Genomic DNA, 15,143 nt, shown 5'->3' on the forward strand with positions numbered 1-15,143 from the left:
GCTAGGAATAGACGAATCCCTTGAGGAATATAAAGACAGTAGAAAGGAACTGAAGCAAGGAGTCAGGAGGGATAAAAGGGGTCATGAAAAGTCATTGGCAAACAGGATTAAGGATAATCCCAAGGCTTTTTATACATATATAAAGAGCAAGAGGGTAACTCGGGAAAGGGTTGGCCCACTCAAGGACAGAGAAGGGAATCTATGTGTGGAGCCAGAGGAAATGGGTGAGGTACTAAATGAGTACTTTGCATCAGTATTCACCAAAGAGAAGGACTTGGTGGATGATGAGCATATGGAAGGGAATGTAGATAGTCTCAGTCATCTCATTATCAAAAAGGAGGTGGTGTTGGGTGTCTTGCAAAGCATTAAGGTAGATAAGTCCCCAGGGCCTGATGGGATGTACCCCAGAATACTAAGGGAGGCAAGGGAAGAAATTGCTGGGGCCTTGACAGAAATCTTTGCATCCTCATTGGCTACAGGTGAGGTCCCAGAGGACTGGAGAATAGCCAATGTTGTTCCTTTGTTTAAGAAGGGTAGCAAGGATAATCCAGGATAATTTCCTGGATTATAGGCCGGTGAGCCTAACATCAGTGGCAGGGAAATTATGAGAGTGGATTCTTCGGGAAAGGATTTACTCCCATTTGGAAACAAACAAACTTATTAGCGAGAGGCAGCATGGTTTTGTGAAGGGGAGGTCGTGTCTCACTAATGTGATTGAGTTTTTTGAGGAAGTGACAAAGATGATTGATGAAGGAAGGGCAGTGGATGTAATCTATATGGACTTCAGTAAAGCCTTTAACAAGGTCCCTCATGGCAGACGAAAGGTGAAGTCACACGGGATCAGAGGTGAGCTAGCAAGATGGATACAGAACTGGCTCTGTCATAGAAGACAGAGGGTAGCTGTGGAAGGGTGCTTTTCTGAATGGAGGGATGTGACTAGTGGTGTTCCGCAGGGATCAGTGCTGGGACCTTTGCTCTTTGTAGAATATATAAATGATTTGGAGGAAAATGTAGCTGGTCTGATTAGTAAGTTTGCGGACGACACAAAGGTTGGTGGAGTTGTGGACAGTGATGACGATTGTCAGAGGATACAGCAGGATATAGATCGGTTGGAGACTTGGGCGGAGAAATGGCAGATGGAATGTAATCCGGACAAATGTGAGGTATTGCATTTTGGAAGATCTAATGCAGGTGGGAAGTATACAATAAATGGCAGAACCCTTAGGAGTATTGACAGGCAGAGAGATCTGGGCGTACAGGTCCACAGGTCACTGAAAGTGGCAACGCAGGTGGATAAGGTAGTCAAGAAGGCATACGGCATGCTTGCCTTCATCGGTCGGGGCATAGAGTATAAAAATTGGCAAGTCATGCTGCAGCTGTGCAGAACTTTAGTTCGGCCACACTTAGAATATTGCGTGCAATTCTGGTCACTCTACCAGAAGGACGTGGAGGCTTTGGAGAGGGTACAGAAGAGGTTTATCAGGATGTTGCCTGGTCTGGAGGGTATTAGCTATGAGGAGAGGTTGGATAAACTCGGATTGTTTTCACTGGAACGACGGAGGTGGAGGGGTGACATGATAGAGATTTACAAAGTTATGAGCGGCATGGACAGAGTGGATAGTCAGAAGCTTTTTCCCAGGGTGGAAGAGTCACTTACTAGGGGACATAGGTTTAAGGTGAGAGGCGCAAAGTTTAGAGGGGATGTGCGAGGCAAGTTCTTTACACAGAGGGCGGCGAGTGCCTGGAACCTGCTGCCGGGGGAGGTGGTGGAAACAGGTACGATAATGACGTTTAAGAGGCATCTTGACAAATATATGAATAGGATGGGAATAGAGGGATACGGTCCCCGGAAGTGCAGAAGGTTTAGTTTAGGCAGGCATCAAGATCGGCGCAGGCTTGGAGGGCCGAATGGCCTGTTCTTGTGCTGTACTGTTCTTTATTCTTGTTCATATGGCCCAGTGGGGGCTTGCATTGGGAAACTGAATGGTAAGAGGGTTGCAGCTGCAATTATTGCTCGTGCAGACCCTGCTCCTGAAAATCCAGGTGGCAACATTAAAAGTGTGAGGAAATAAACCCATTTTTAAACATCTGTACAAACCTACTGACCTTATAGTACAGCTGAAATTTTACTGCAGAAGACAATTCTATGCTTAACTATAATACACATACTTATCACTGCTATCAACTTGGCCTCGATATTCTTTGATTTATGTAATTTTAACTCTTTATTAACTTTTTGTCTGCAAATTTGTTTGATCTGACATCTCACCAAAATTCCCAATATAGTTCAGTGCTATACTTTATTAACAGCTCACCAGCCATTTGCTTAATTTCATCATTTTCTTCTGAATAATGTATTCATAAAGACTTTCCCAGAATAAGGTTTCACTAGATCTGTTTGCCAGCAGTCTGTGCCGGTTGGGGTAAAGAACTCATGAACATGAAAAGCTGAAAATGTTGGCCATACACAAAAGTTTAGGCAATAAGTAGTTCCGATGAAAGGTCATCGACCTTAACTCTGTTTCTCTCTCCAAAGATGCTGCTGCTGCTGCCTGATTCTGCTGAGTATTTCTGGCATTTTCTGTTTTTTATTTCAATAATAGCCTAATGTTTTGAGTGGGAAGCTTAAATTAGAACTAACAAAGGATTCCATCTAAAACTTCAAACCATCTCTCTTTTCATCATCAGTTACTGCTGTGTAGTTGCAGATTTCATATTTTGTTTTGTTTTTTTATTTGCACTAAACAAGAAGAGGAGAAAACTGGCAGCAAATGACCACCTTGAAATTTATGGATCCAGAAGGGGAAAAGTTACTTGGAAAAGATGATGGTGGTAGTTGCGGAGGAGTGAAAAAGGACATATGTAACTTTAAATAGTAAAAGTATTCTTCTTTTACCTTGTGCTATTCGTAGTTTGACTTCAAGGTCTACAGGTGTAGAGACAACCGACTTAGTGAGAACAAGCACATTCTCCAGACCAATGACCACAACCAGGTACGGAAAGATCTCACTTTGAAAAGCAAAAAACAAACATGGAAATTAAAAACTGCACTGGGGAAACTAAATGCAGAGTGGGTGGCCGCTTTGTGGAACACCTCTGTTCAGTCCGCAAGCGTGATCCCGAGCTTCCGCCTGTCATTTTAATTCTCTGCCCCACTCTAACTTTTTCGTCCTCAGCCTCCTGCACTGTTCCAATGCAGATTAATGCAACCTTGAGGAACAGCACTTCAATCTTTTGACAAGACACTTCACAGCCTTCCTGATTCAACACTGACTTCAACAATTACAGATCATAACCTGTGCCCCCACTTTTTTTTTTGCTCATGGACAACAATTATTGGTGATAAGACTGCTTTTCCCATTTACACCTCCTCTGGACAGATCTTTTTGTTTCTTTACTTGTCTATTACAATGTTGCCTTGCATCATCATTCCTTTTGCCATTTATTCTCTCCTGCCTTCCACCCCATCAAGGACCTACCTTTTTGGTCCCTCCTCCACTCCCCCCACTCACATTGAATCACTTAAAAATTGTTACATCTCTAAGTACTCCCAGTACTGTCGTGGGTTCATCGCCCTGAAACACTAACTCTGTTTCTCTGTCCACAGATGCTGCCATATGATGAAACATGTCCAACAGAAGAGATTAGCGTGTAAAATTAAAGTGCATGGGATTGGGGGTAGTGTATTGCAATGGATAGAAAATTGGTTGGCAGTCAGGAAACAAAGAGTAGGAATAAATGGGTTTTTTTCCGAATGGCAGGCAGTGACTAGTGGGATACTGCAGGGATTGGTGCTAGGGCCCCAGTTATTCACAATATATATTAACAGGAAGGCAGATTATCTGAACGGCTATAAACTGAGAGAGGGGAATATGCAACAAGACCTGGGTGTTCTCGTACACCAGTTGCTGAAGGTAAGCATGCAGGTGTAACAGGTGGTAAAAAAGGCAAATGGTATGTTGGCCTTCATAGCAAGAGGATTCGAGTACAGGAGCAGGGATATCTTGCTGCAATTATACAGGGCCTTGGTGAGGCCACACCTGGAATATTGTGTGCAGTTTTGGTCTCCTTATCTGAGGAAGGATGTTCTTGCTCTAGAGGGAATGCAGCAAAGGTTTACCAGACTGATTCCTGGGATGGCGGGACTGACGTATGAGGAGAGATCGAGTCGGTTAGGATTATATTTGTTGGAGTTCAGAAGAGTGAGGGGGGATCTCATAGAAACCTATAAAATTCTAACAGGACTTGACAGGGTAGATGCAGGAAGGATGTTCCTGATGGTGGGGGAGTCCAGAACCAAGGGTCATAGTCTAAGGATATGGGGTAAACCTTTCAGGACTGAGATGAGGAGAAATTACTTCATCCAGAGAGTGGTGAGTCTGTGGAATTCGCTACCACAGAAAGCAGTTGAGGCCAAAATATTGTATGTTTTCAAGGAGGTTTTAAATATAGCTCTTGGAGCAAAAGGGATCAAAGGATATGGGGAGAAAGCGGGAACATGTTACCGAGTTGGATGATCATCCATGATCATAATGGAGCAGACTCGAAGGGCCGAATGGCCTATTCCTGCTCCTATTTTCTATGTTTCTATAATTAGGCAGAATTTAGATATAGTTAATATATTATACCTTTTAGAATTAAAGATTGAATAAATGGTCAGTTTTCAAGATTCACTGAAATTCCCCTTTCAGAAGGTAGAGTTAGAAATTTCAAGTTCTTTCAAAGTCCCTGTTACAATAGAATGTGAACCAGAAACATCTTGTAAGCTGGGAAATCCATTTCAGCGTTTCTGTTGCCAGGCACTTGGAGGATAAACTCACACTGAAACATCCTGTGTGACATCAGTAAAAGGCAGCAATGAACTTAATTGATAGTGTTGGTAAAATGTAGACAGATCGACTCAAAAAGGTTGTTACAAGGTACCATAAAAAGGGCAATTATAGATAATAAAATGAAATAGTACTTACAGGAACAGATGTCAAGTAAACACAATTATAAACATTTGGCCAGATAAATGCTCACAACTTCAACAGCAGGGGAATTACCGTAAAACATTAAGTGGAGATGTCAATTAATGATACCACCAAATATGGATTTAAAGAGCAGGAAAACACACAAAGGTAACACCTATATGCTAAAAGGTCAGATGATATCTTCGAAACAGTATAAACATGAGAGTTTCTGAAGCAAAAATTAGAAGTGTTGACTGCTTCATCAATACGTCTCACCCTATGGCTTACTTGTGGAATTATTTTGCTATAACATTAGCAGGGTTAAACTTTTAGATTCTATTTTAGAAATGAGATGATGTGTTACATCCCTGAGTAAAATTTGATATTCTGATATACTTATCCACTTAAAAATGTATTGCCTGTTCAATTCTTTAATAACTATATAAAAGTTAATAAACCGTCTCATGTAGTATTCTGTATACAACTACAAGAACCCCCTCTCTGTCTCTGAGTGGAGAGTTACGTATTGGAGAGAGTTTCCCAGACCCTTATAAAATCTGTAATATTTATGACTTAGTCATAATTATTTTAAAAATAGGCTAAACTAAAGATGGTAATATTCTCTGTTCGTTTTCTTTCTTTGAGGGAAAACTAGCTCAATTCTTTGGACCAAAATAAGCATCTATAAGAATTTGTCTGGTTTGAACTTAATTAAGGGAGATTCATAGGGATGAACGCCTGATTTAGTTTAGTCCCTATCAGGGGTTGAAGTCATAAATCACTTCAGCCAGACCTGCTGATTTTCGTCAGGGACACGTTTTAGATGTGTGGCCCATCAGCAAAAAGCGAAACCTGTGACAGCATCTTTTTACAAGTGTTGGTGGCTGGAATTTTACTACCCCAACAGGGGGGGCGGCGTAAAATTGAGTGGGAGGCGGAGGGAGGGGGGAGTCGTTGCTGACCCTCTCCTGTCCCTGCTGCAATTTTACGTGGGCGGCGGAGTCGAGAAACAGCCTGCCCCAGGCCAATCAAGGCCCTTAAGGGCCTCCTCCTGCCACCACTGGTATATTACAGTAGGTGCTGGATGGCAAAGGCCCCAAGAACCTCATCTGGTAAAACCAGGCAGCCTTCTTGCGGGCCCCAACTGCCCCCAACACTCCACTCCCCTCCCTAAATGACCCCCTCCCCTTACCTCTCCCTAAATGACTCCCTCCAACCGACTGACCCCCGGTGAGGCCCCAAAAACTTATGAGAGTTCCAGGGCCGTTCTTCCTCTTGCCTTCGATGGCTGAATGTGGTCCCAGAAGTGGCCACTGCTCCTCCCCGATGATGCTGCTGGGACTAACAGCTGCCAGTCCTCTGATTGGCTGGTAGCTCCATTTGACAGGACTTTCTGCCTCAAGGAGGTGGAAGTCCCGCCCAAGACCAATTAAGGGCCTGGGGAACAAATAGTCCCAGCGTGGCTCCCCAGGCCTGGCGGAGGCGGGTTTGCCACTTTTCAGCTGGTGGGAGAGGCCTGCCACCCAATGTAAAATTCCGGCCAGTGTTGTGATATGTAGAACAATATTTCACAAGCAGGCTCAGTAACTTCACTCTAAATAATTAACTGATTGAACGTGTGTAAAAGCATAACAGCAAAATAGAGCAAGTAATCCATACAAAATGAGATTCACCTCCTGCTACCTTGAACTCCTTCATATTAAACTACTGACCACACAACTTCCCTTCCTGGCCCTTATGCTAGCTGACATTGTAAATGATTTACACTCTTCACTGTTCCACTCCCTTTCAAAGTCACTGTCATCACCCTGTCCTCAAAATGACACACCTTTGACCACTCTGTCCCTTCAAAGTACTACCCATACAAAATTATGAGGGGCATAGATAGGTCAGATAGGAAGAAACTTTTTCCCTTAGTGGAGGGGTCAATAACTAGGGGGCATAGATTTAAGATAAGGGGCAGGAGGTTTAGAGGGAATTTGAGGAAAAAGTTTTTCACCCAGAGGGTGGTTGGAATCTGGAACACACTGCCTGAAGGGGTAGTAGAGGCAGGAACCCTCACAACATTTAAGAAGTATTGAGATGAGCACTTGAAACGCCATAGCATACAAAGCCAAGTGCTGGAAAATGGGATTAGAATAGATAGGCTTGATAGCCGGCGCAGACACTGTGGGCCAAAGGGCCTGTTTCTGTGCTGTATAATTATATGACTCGATCTCAAACCTCACTTTCCTCTCAAATTTGTACCTATCTTTCCTGCAGCTCCATGTTTCCATCTGTACCATAGCTCCACAAACCTAATCGAAGTCAGAAATAACATCTTTTGAGACTGTGGAGGATATTATATTATCGTCCTTTCAGTTGACTAGATCATCCTCCTCTAGCGCCTTTCCTCCATTGCCCAGCTCAGTGGTTGGTTCCACTCTTACCTATCTAATCGTAGCCAGAGCTTCCCCAGCAATGACTTCTCTTTTGTCCCCACACCATTATCTCCAAAATTGTTAAAGCTGCTGGAACTTTAGCAAGAAGACCAAAATAATGAGTTCCCTGCCAATAATCTTAGTGAATCTTGCATGTTTACTTTTGTATTTGTCACTGGCTGTGCAATTCTGACATGTTAGAAGTTGGCAGTATTAACTCTATGCTAAACCAATATAAAAGGAGCTTATGTTAACACTAAATTCAGACTCTTAATTGACACTTACCCTCCATTCAAAGTAGGTGTAAGGCCAAAAAGTGTGCACAAACCGACCGACATAAGGAGGGAGCTCAGAACAGTTGCCACTGCTGCAAGTGCAAGACCCCATTTTGATTTCACCATGTCAATCTTCCCTGTAAAGTTACAACACATCAGACAAAGAGATTGAAACAAACGAAAAAGATGAATTAAACAAAGCATTCTTTTATTGAAGAAAAGAATAGCAAGGGAGATATGATGCAGGTTTTTACAAAATTTAAACTATTAGGTAAATTATTTAACTTCTAGAATGAACAGAGAACTAGATGACATCGAAAAAACTCACAAATGTTGGAGTAAGGTTAGGAAAAACCGATTCAGGATCAATTGGCACTTTAAAGGGAGCTGAATTGATTTCTGTTGAAAAGGGAGATTAAGGATGTATAAAAGTACAAAAACTACTTGGCTTGTTTTTCAAAGGAGGGAGGGGAAAGAAGTTATAGGAGGGGATCAATAAGTGGCACTGGAAAGGGATCTGTGATAAAATAACATAAGGGGACTTTAGATGGAGCTGGCTCGGCGGGCCAAATGCTTCGTCTCATTCTGACTTTGTTATTCTTAGAATAGGAGGTAGAGGAAGATATAACGCACTGAAGCTCCAGTCTACTGCATCAGGGAAAAGCAGATCTCCACCTACAATCCCCTATGCACTATGTTACTCAACTCAACTAACCTAATTACAGTAGGAATTGGAGAGAAGAAAAAAAAAATCAGGCAGTCAGTCTCATACATTGCCATGGAACCAGTTATTATAGAGATTCACAAAAATTTCAAGATACTTACCGCTGGATGTGAAAGTTTTGGGAACATGGTGCTATACTGAAATTGCAGTGATACTCTACTTCATTTACTTCCTGAAGGTCATTTTTAAATTTTCCATTATTAGATTCTAAGTGCCCAAAATTCCTGGGTCCCTGCTCTGCTGGCAGAAGCACAGTGGAGCAAGACCCTCAGCTACGCCTGGTCAGAGACGCAGATTCAATACCCCATTGGAGGGATGGAGTCATTACCATAATTAGGGTGGTGGCTCATTGCTGTATTCCACTAGTGACAGCTACGGTACCATACAATGGAGGAGAATAAGAATTGGAAGTGCAGAAAGAAAAGGCTAATTGGATTCTCCCAATAGATTCCAAATTACAACTTACTGGTAGAGAAGTAAATGTATGCAAAAAGAATGATGTACGTGGTGACTAGAGGAATCAACTCGGCAATGCCTATCTCTTCTTTAAAATGGACATGGACTATCTGATCTTCTCTCAGTGTGCTGTTCACACTCGGGTGAAGCTGCTTCAACCTCAATCGGAGACTGTTTAGGAATCTGAAAAGAGACAAAATATGCAAGATTGTAGTTTAGAACACCTTTCATGGAAGAAAGGACACTTACTATATTGCAGTGAGCATTCATTATTTTATTCTGCAGCCTGCAGCAGCCACTGAAAAGCAACACCTTTTAAAGATCTTAAGTTTATTAACAATAGAAACTTTTTTGAGAGGGAGAACATGGAAAATAACTGAGGACATTTGCGATGCAGAAATTTAGAATATTACCCTTTAATTATAATTTTACATATTGATAGGTTAAGCCTTCTCGACCTAATGAGCACAAGGGTCACAAGTAAAGTAAATCTGACACAGTATAGTTGATGTGGGAAATGGAAATGTCACACAGAACATTAGGGACTGTACTTCTGAGGTATCGGGTGTCAATGCATTACCAGGGCAAATATTTACCTTGAATCTAGCCTACATTAGACCTAACCTTGGACAGCCTGAACTGGATGCGAAGTGGGAAAAGTTCTATTGCACACCATTAACAATCGCTATTCTTAGTTGCACAAAATTAATCCTGCAGCCCCAAAAATATTGTAAAAACTAAGGAAGGAAATAATTGCCTCAGAGTCACTGCAAAGGTTCACTGGACTAATTCCTGAGATGAGGGGTTTATCCTATGAGAAGAGATTGAGTAGACTCGGCCTCCATTCCCTAGGGTTTAGAACAATGAGAGGTGATCTCTTTGAAAAATATAAAACTATTAAAGGACTTAATAGGGTTGATGCTTGGAGGGTGTTTCCCCGGCTGGGGAAAAGAAAGAAAGACGGTCACGAACAACGGACGTCTCAAAGCGCTTTACAGCCAATGCAGTAATTTTGAAGTGTAGTCTTTGTTGTAATGTTGGAAACGTGGCAGCCAGCATGCACACAGCAAACTGCGACGAACAGCAATTTGATAATGTTTACACAAACTGTTTTAGTGTTGTTGATTGAAGGTCTGCAACTAGGGTTCACAGTCTCAGACCAAGAGTAGGCCAGTTTGAGTGGAGACGAGACGAAAATCCCTTCACTTAAAAGTTTGTGAATCTTTGGAATTCTCTACCCGAGAGAGCTCTGGATGCTCAATCGCTGAGTATATTCAAGTCAGAAACAGATTATTGGACTCTGAGGGAATCGAGGGATAAGGGGATCAGGTGGGAAGGTGGAATTGAAGTAGAATATCAGTCATGAAGCTCCAAGAGCCAAATGGCCTACTCCTGCTCCTATTTCTTATGTTATGGAAGACTGGCTTGAGATCATCCTCGGAAATGTTCCATCCACGAGAGCAGGACGGGAAAATATTAATAAACTACCAAAAGTATTAATTCTTTTATTAAAATCACATCTAATACACTGGTAGGATGGTGCTGAAACACCTGCACATTATACCAAAATTATGATAATTTCACCATGAATGCAATTTCTTAGTGTTCACATTAAGCGGTCCATTCATTCACAGAAACGCAGTTTGCTAGTATTTGTGCTATTGACAGCATAAGACAGAATGGAGCAGTATGAGAGTATTTTGAAGTTATTTTTTTTAAAACTCTTGCTTTTCTTGTATTGTTTGCACATAACTGGTCATAAACATTTGCATCAACTTTGTGGCACTGCATTTTTTTTGTTATGTGCATATCGATTTCCCCATGGGAGCTCCCTCCCCCTTACTTGTGGTTTCTGAAGGAACAGCAGGAGCAATTGACAGATGTCAACCAGGTGAGGCTGCACCACAACAGAGTATTTACCCACCCACTGTTACTACCCCATATGTAAAGCCGTGGATTTGCCCAAGGAACTCTGTCTGCGCGTAGGCTCCAATTCATCAGCGAGTCAGTAGTGTATTTGTTGTACATCTTTTAATCTGACCTGCAGCCAAACTCCACACCTTAGATGACACTAAAAGTGTCCATTTTTCACTCCAAGTATGCTGTACTATGTACTGCGGAGTGCCAGACAGAGCAACCGCTTTGCACCCATCTCAGTGTCAGTCATAAAATAGCATGCTTGGTACTGAGCTACGGTTACTTCTTTGCAAAACTTGTTTTTAGGGACAGAATGACTGAGCATTTGGAAAATATTAGTTGATCAGAGAGAGCAAGAGTAAGTTATGACTAACAAACCTGCTTGAATTTTTTGAAGCAACTAATGTAGTAGTAGATAAGGGAGTATGTATGCATAGTATTTATATGAACTTCCAGAAAGAATTTCACAAGGTCCCATATAAGAGACTGTTAACAAAAACAAGAGTACATGAAATTGTCGGTAACCTATTGGCTTGGAAACGGAATTGGATTGGAGGTAGGAGACACAGTGTAGGGATAATGGGTAGGTACTCAAGTTGTCAGGATGTGACTGATGGTATAACCCAGGGATCTGGACTGGGGCCTCATATTTTCATTAGTTCTATAACTGACTTAGATGAAGTAATAGAGAGTTGTATATCTAAGTAATTGATGACGATAAATTAGATGGAACAATAAACAGTCTAGATGGGAGCAGAAAGTTGTAAAGCAACATTAATAGATAAAGTGAGTGGGAAAAACTGCAGCAGATGGGAGTTCAATTTTTTGTTTATTCGTCGTGGGATGTGGGAGTCGCTGGCTAGGCCAGTATTTATTGCTCATCCCGAATTGCCCTGAAGAAGGTGGTGGTGAGCTACCTTCTTGAACTGCTGCAATCCTTGCAGAGTAGGTATACCAACAGTGCTGTTAGGAAGGGAGTTCCGGGACTTTGACTCAGCAACACTGAAGGAATGGCGATATACTTCCAAGTGAGGATAGTGTATGACTTGGAGGGAAACTTGCAGCTTCTGGTGTTCCCATGCATCTGTTGCCCTTGTCTTTCTAGGTGGTAGAGGTCGTGGGTCTGGAAGGTGCTGTTGAAGGAGCCCTGGCGCGTTGCTGCAGTGCATCTTGTAGATTTGTAGATGGTACACACTGCTGCCACTGTGCATCGGTGGTGAAGGAAGTGAATGCTGAAGGTGGTGGATGGGGTGCCAAATCAAGCAGACTGCTTTGTCCTGGATGGTGTCAGGTTTCTTGAGTGTTGTTGGAGCTGCACCCATCCAGGCAGGTGGAGAGTATTCCAACACACGCCTGACTTGTGCCTTGTCGATGGTAGATTGGGGAGACAGGAGGTGAGTTACTCACTGCAGAATTCCCAGCCTCTGACCTGCTCTTGTAGCCATAGCATTTTTATGTGGCTGGTCCAGTTCAGTTTCTGGTCAATGGTAACGTCAAGGATGTTGATAGTGAGAAATTCAGCGAAGGTAATGCCGTTGAACAGATGGTTAGATTCCCTCTTGTTTGAGATGGTCATTGACTGGCACTTATGTGACACAAATGTTACTTGTGGGAAAGAGTGAGGCCATTCACTTAGGACGAAAGAAAGATACATCAAAGTATTTTCTAAATGATGAGTAGCTAGGAACTATGGATGAGCAGAGATATTTTAGGGGAAGAAATACAGAAAGCTGGTGGACAAGAACATAAATAATTTAATAAGTTAGTGGAATGCTGGTCTTTATCTCAACAGGGCTGGAATATAAAATGGTGGAAGCTATGTTACAGCTGTACAGAGCTCTGGTTAGACCCCATCTGAAGTACTGCATTCAGTTCTTTCTTTTTTTTTCTTTTGGGCCTCCTTATCTCGAGAGACAATGGATACGCGCCTGGAGGTGGTCAGTGGTTTGTGAAGCAGCGCCTGGAGTGGCTATAAAGGCCAATTCTGGAGTGACAGGCTCTTCCACAGGTGCTGCAGAGAAATTTGTTTGTTGGGGCTGTTGCACAGTTGGCTCTCCCCTTGCGCCTCTGTCTTTTTTCCTGCCAACTACTAAGTCTCTTCGACTCGCCACAATTTAGCCCTGTCTTTATGGCTGCCCGCCAGCTCTGGCGAATGCTGGCAACTGACTCCCACGACTTGTGATCAATGTCACACGATTTCAAGTCACGTTTGCAGACGTCTTTATAACGGAGACATGGACGGCCGGTGGGTCTGATACCAGTGGCGAGCTCGCTGTACAATGTGTCTTTGGGGATCCTGCCATCTTCCATGCGGCTCACATGGCCAAGCCATCTCAAGCGCCGCTGACTCAGTAGTGTGTATAAGCTGGGGGTGTTGGCCGCTTCAAGGACTTCTGTGTTGGAGATATAGTCCTGCCACCTGATGCCAAGTATTCTCCGAAGGCAGCGAAGATGGAATGAATTGAGACGTCGCTCTTGGCTGGCATACGTTGTCCAGGCCTCGCTGCCGTAGAGCAAGGTACTGAGGACACAGGCCTGATACACTCGGACTTTTGTGTTCCGTGTCAGTGCGCCATTTTCCCACACTCTCTTGGCCAGTCTGGACATAGCAGTGGAAGCCTTACCCATGCGCTTGTTGATTTCTGCATCTAGAGACAGGTTACTGGTGATAGTTGAGCCTAGGTAGGTGAACTCTTGAACCACTTCCAGAGCGTGGTCGCCAATATTGATGGATGGAGCATTTCTGACATCCTGCCCCATGATGTTCGTTTTCTTGAGGCTGATGGTTAGGCCAAATTCATTGCAGGCAGACGCAAACCTGTCGATGAGACTCTGCAGGCATTCTTCAGTGTGAGATATTAAAGCAGCATCGTCAGCAAAGAGGAGTTCTCTGATGAGGACTTTCCGTACTTTGGACTTCGCTCTTAGACGGGCAAGGTTGAACAACCTGCCCCCTGATCTTGTGTGGAGGAAAATTCCTTCTTCAGAGGATTTGAATGCATGTGAAAGCAGCAGGGAGAAGAAAATCCCAAAAAGTGTGGGTGCGAGAACACAGCCCTGTTTCACACCACTCAGGATGGGAAAGGGCTCTGATGAGGAGCCACCATGTTGAATTGTGCCTTTCATATTGTCATGGAATGAGGTGATGATACTTAGTAGCTTTGGTGGACATCCGATCTTTTCTAGTAGTCTGAAGAGACCACGTCTGCTGACGAGGTCAAAGGCTTTGGTGAGATCAATGAAAGCAATGTAGAGGGGCATCTGTTGTTCACGGCATTTCTCCTGTATCTGACGAAGGGAGAACAGCATGTCAATAGTCGATCTCTCTGCACGAAAGCCACACTGTGCCTCAGGGTAGACGCGCTCGGCCAGCTTCTGGAGCCTGTTCAGAGCGACTCGAGCAAAGACTTCATTCAGTTCTAGGCACTGCAATTCAGTAGATACGCTGGCCATGCAGGGATTGCAGCGCAGATTCACCAGAATGATACCAGGGCTAAAACTGTTACAATTATGAAGACAGGTTGTATAGACTAGGCTTTATTTCTTTGAATTTAGAAGATTAAGGGGCGATCTAATTAAGATGTGCAAGATGATTCAAGTATTTGATCGTGTAGATACAGAGGAACTATTTTGCCTGATGACAGAGTCCAGAACAAGAGCACACAAACTTAAAATTATGGCTAGGTCATTTAGGGATGATGTCAAAAACACTTTCACACAAAGCGCAGTGGAAATCTGAAACACTCTCCCTCAAGAAGTTGTGGAGATTAGGCCAAATAAAATTTTCAAAATTGAGGTTGACATATTTTTGTTAGGCAAAGGTATTAACAGTTACAGAACTAAGGCAAGTTGATGGAGTTAAGATACAGATCAACCATGATCTAATTGAATGGCGGAACAGGCTCAAGAGCTAAATAGCCCACTCTTGTTCCTATGTTTCATATCTCCACATTGGGTTTCCTTTTACTTCACTTACTTCAATATATAGCAATGATTTGGACGTGGGGACCAAATGTAGTATTTCCAAGATTGCGGAGGACACAAACTAGGTGAGAACGTGTGTTGTGAGGAAGATGCAAAGCGGCGTCAAGGGGATTTGGAAAGACTTAGTGAGTGGGCAAGAATGTGGCAGATGGAATATAATGTGGAAAAATGTGAGGTTATGCACTTTGGTAGGAGGAACAGATGTGCAGAGTATTTCTTATATGGAAGAGATTAGAAAATGTAGATATACAAAGGGACCTGGGTGTCCTGGTCAATAAGTCACTGAAAGCTAACATGCAGGTGCAGCAAGCAATTAGGAAAGCTAATGGTATGTTAGCCCTTATCACAAGAGGATTTCAGTAAAGGAGCAGTGAAATCTTGCTTCAATTGTATAAAAACTTGGTTAGACTGCACC

General features: G+C 43.0%; 1 protein-coding gene across 3 annotated transcripts in view; it reads right to left on the bottom strand.

Annotated features, from left to right (window-relative positions):
• scap (SREBF chaperone) overlaps positions 1-15,143 on the bottom strand; it is a 306,453-nt gene that overhangs the window by 122,185 nt on the left and 169,125 nt on the right. For all 3 annotated transcript variants that reach the window (XM_068031444.1, XM_068031446.1, XM_068031447.1), the window contains 3 exons: positions 8,838-9,010; positions 7,658-7,784; positions 2,897-3,009 (listed from right to left, as the gene is read on the bottom strand). In XM_068031444.1, coding sequence (XP_067887545.1) covers positions 2,897-3,009; positions 7,658-7,784; positions 8,838-9,010 — 413 coding nt within the window. The remainder of the gene's footprint in view (positions 1-2,896; positions 3,010-7,657; positions 7,785-8,837; positions 9,011-15,143) is intronic.

Source organism: Heterodontus francisci, chromosome 5 (genome assembly GCF_036365525.1).
Source record: "Heterodontus francisci isolate sHetFra1 chromosome 5, sHetFra1.hap1, whole genome shotgun sequence".
NCBI classification, from domain to species: domain Eukaryota; kingdom Metazoa; phylum Chordata; class Chondrichthyes; order Heterodontiformes; family Heterodontidae; genus Heterodontus; species Heterodontus francisci.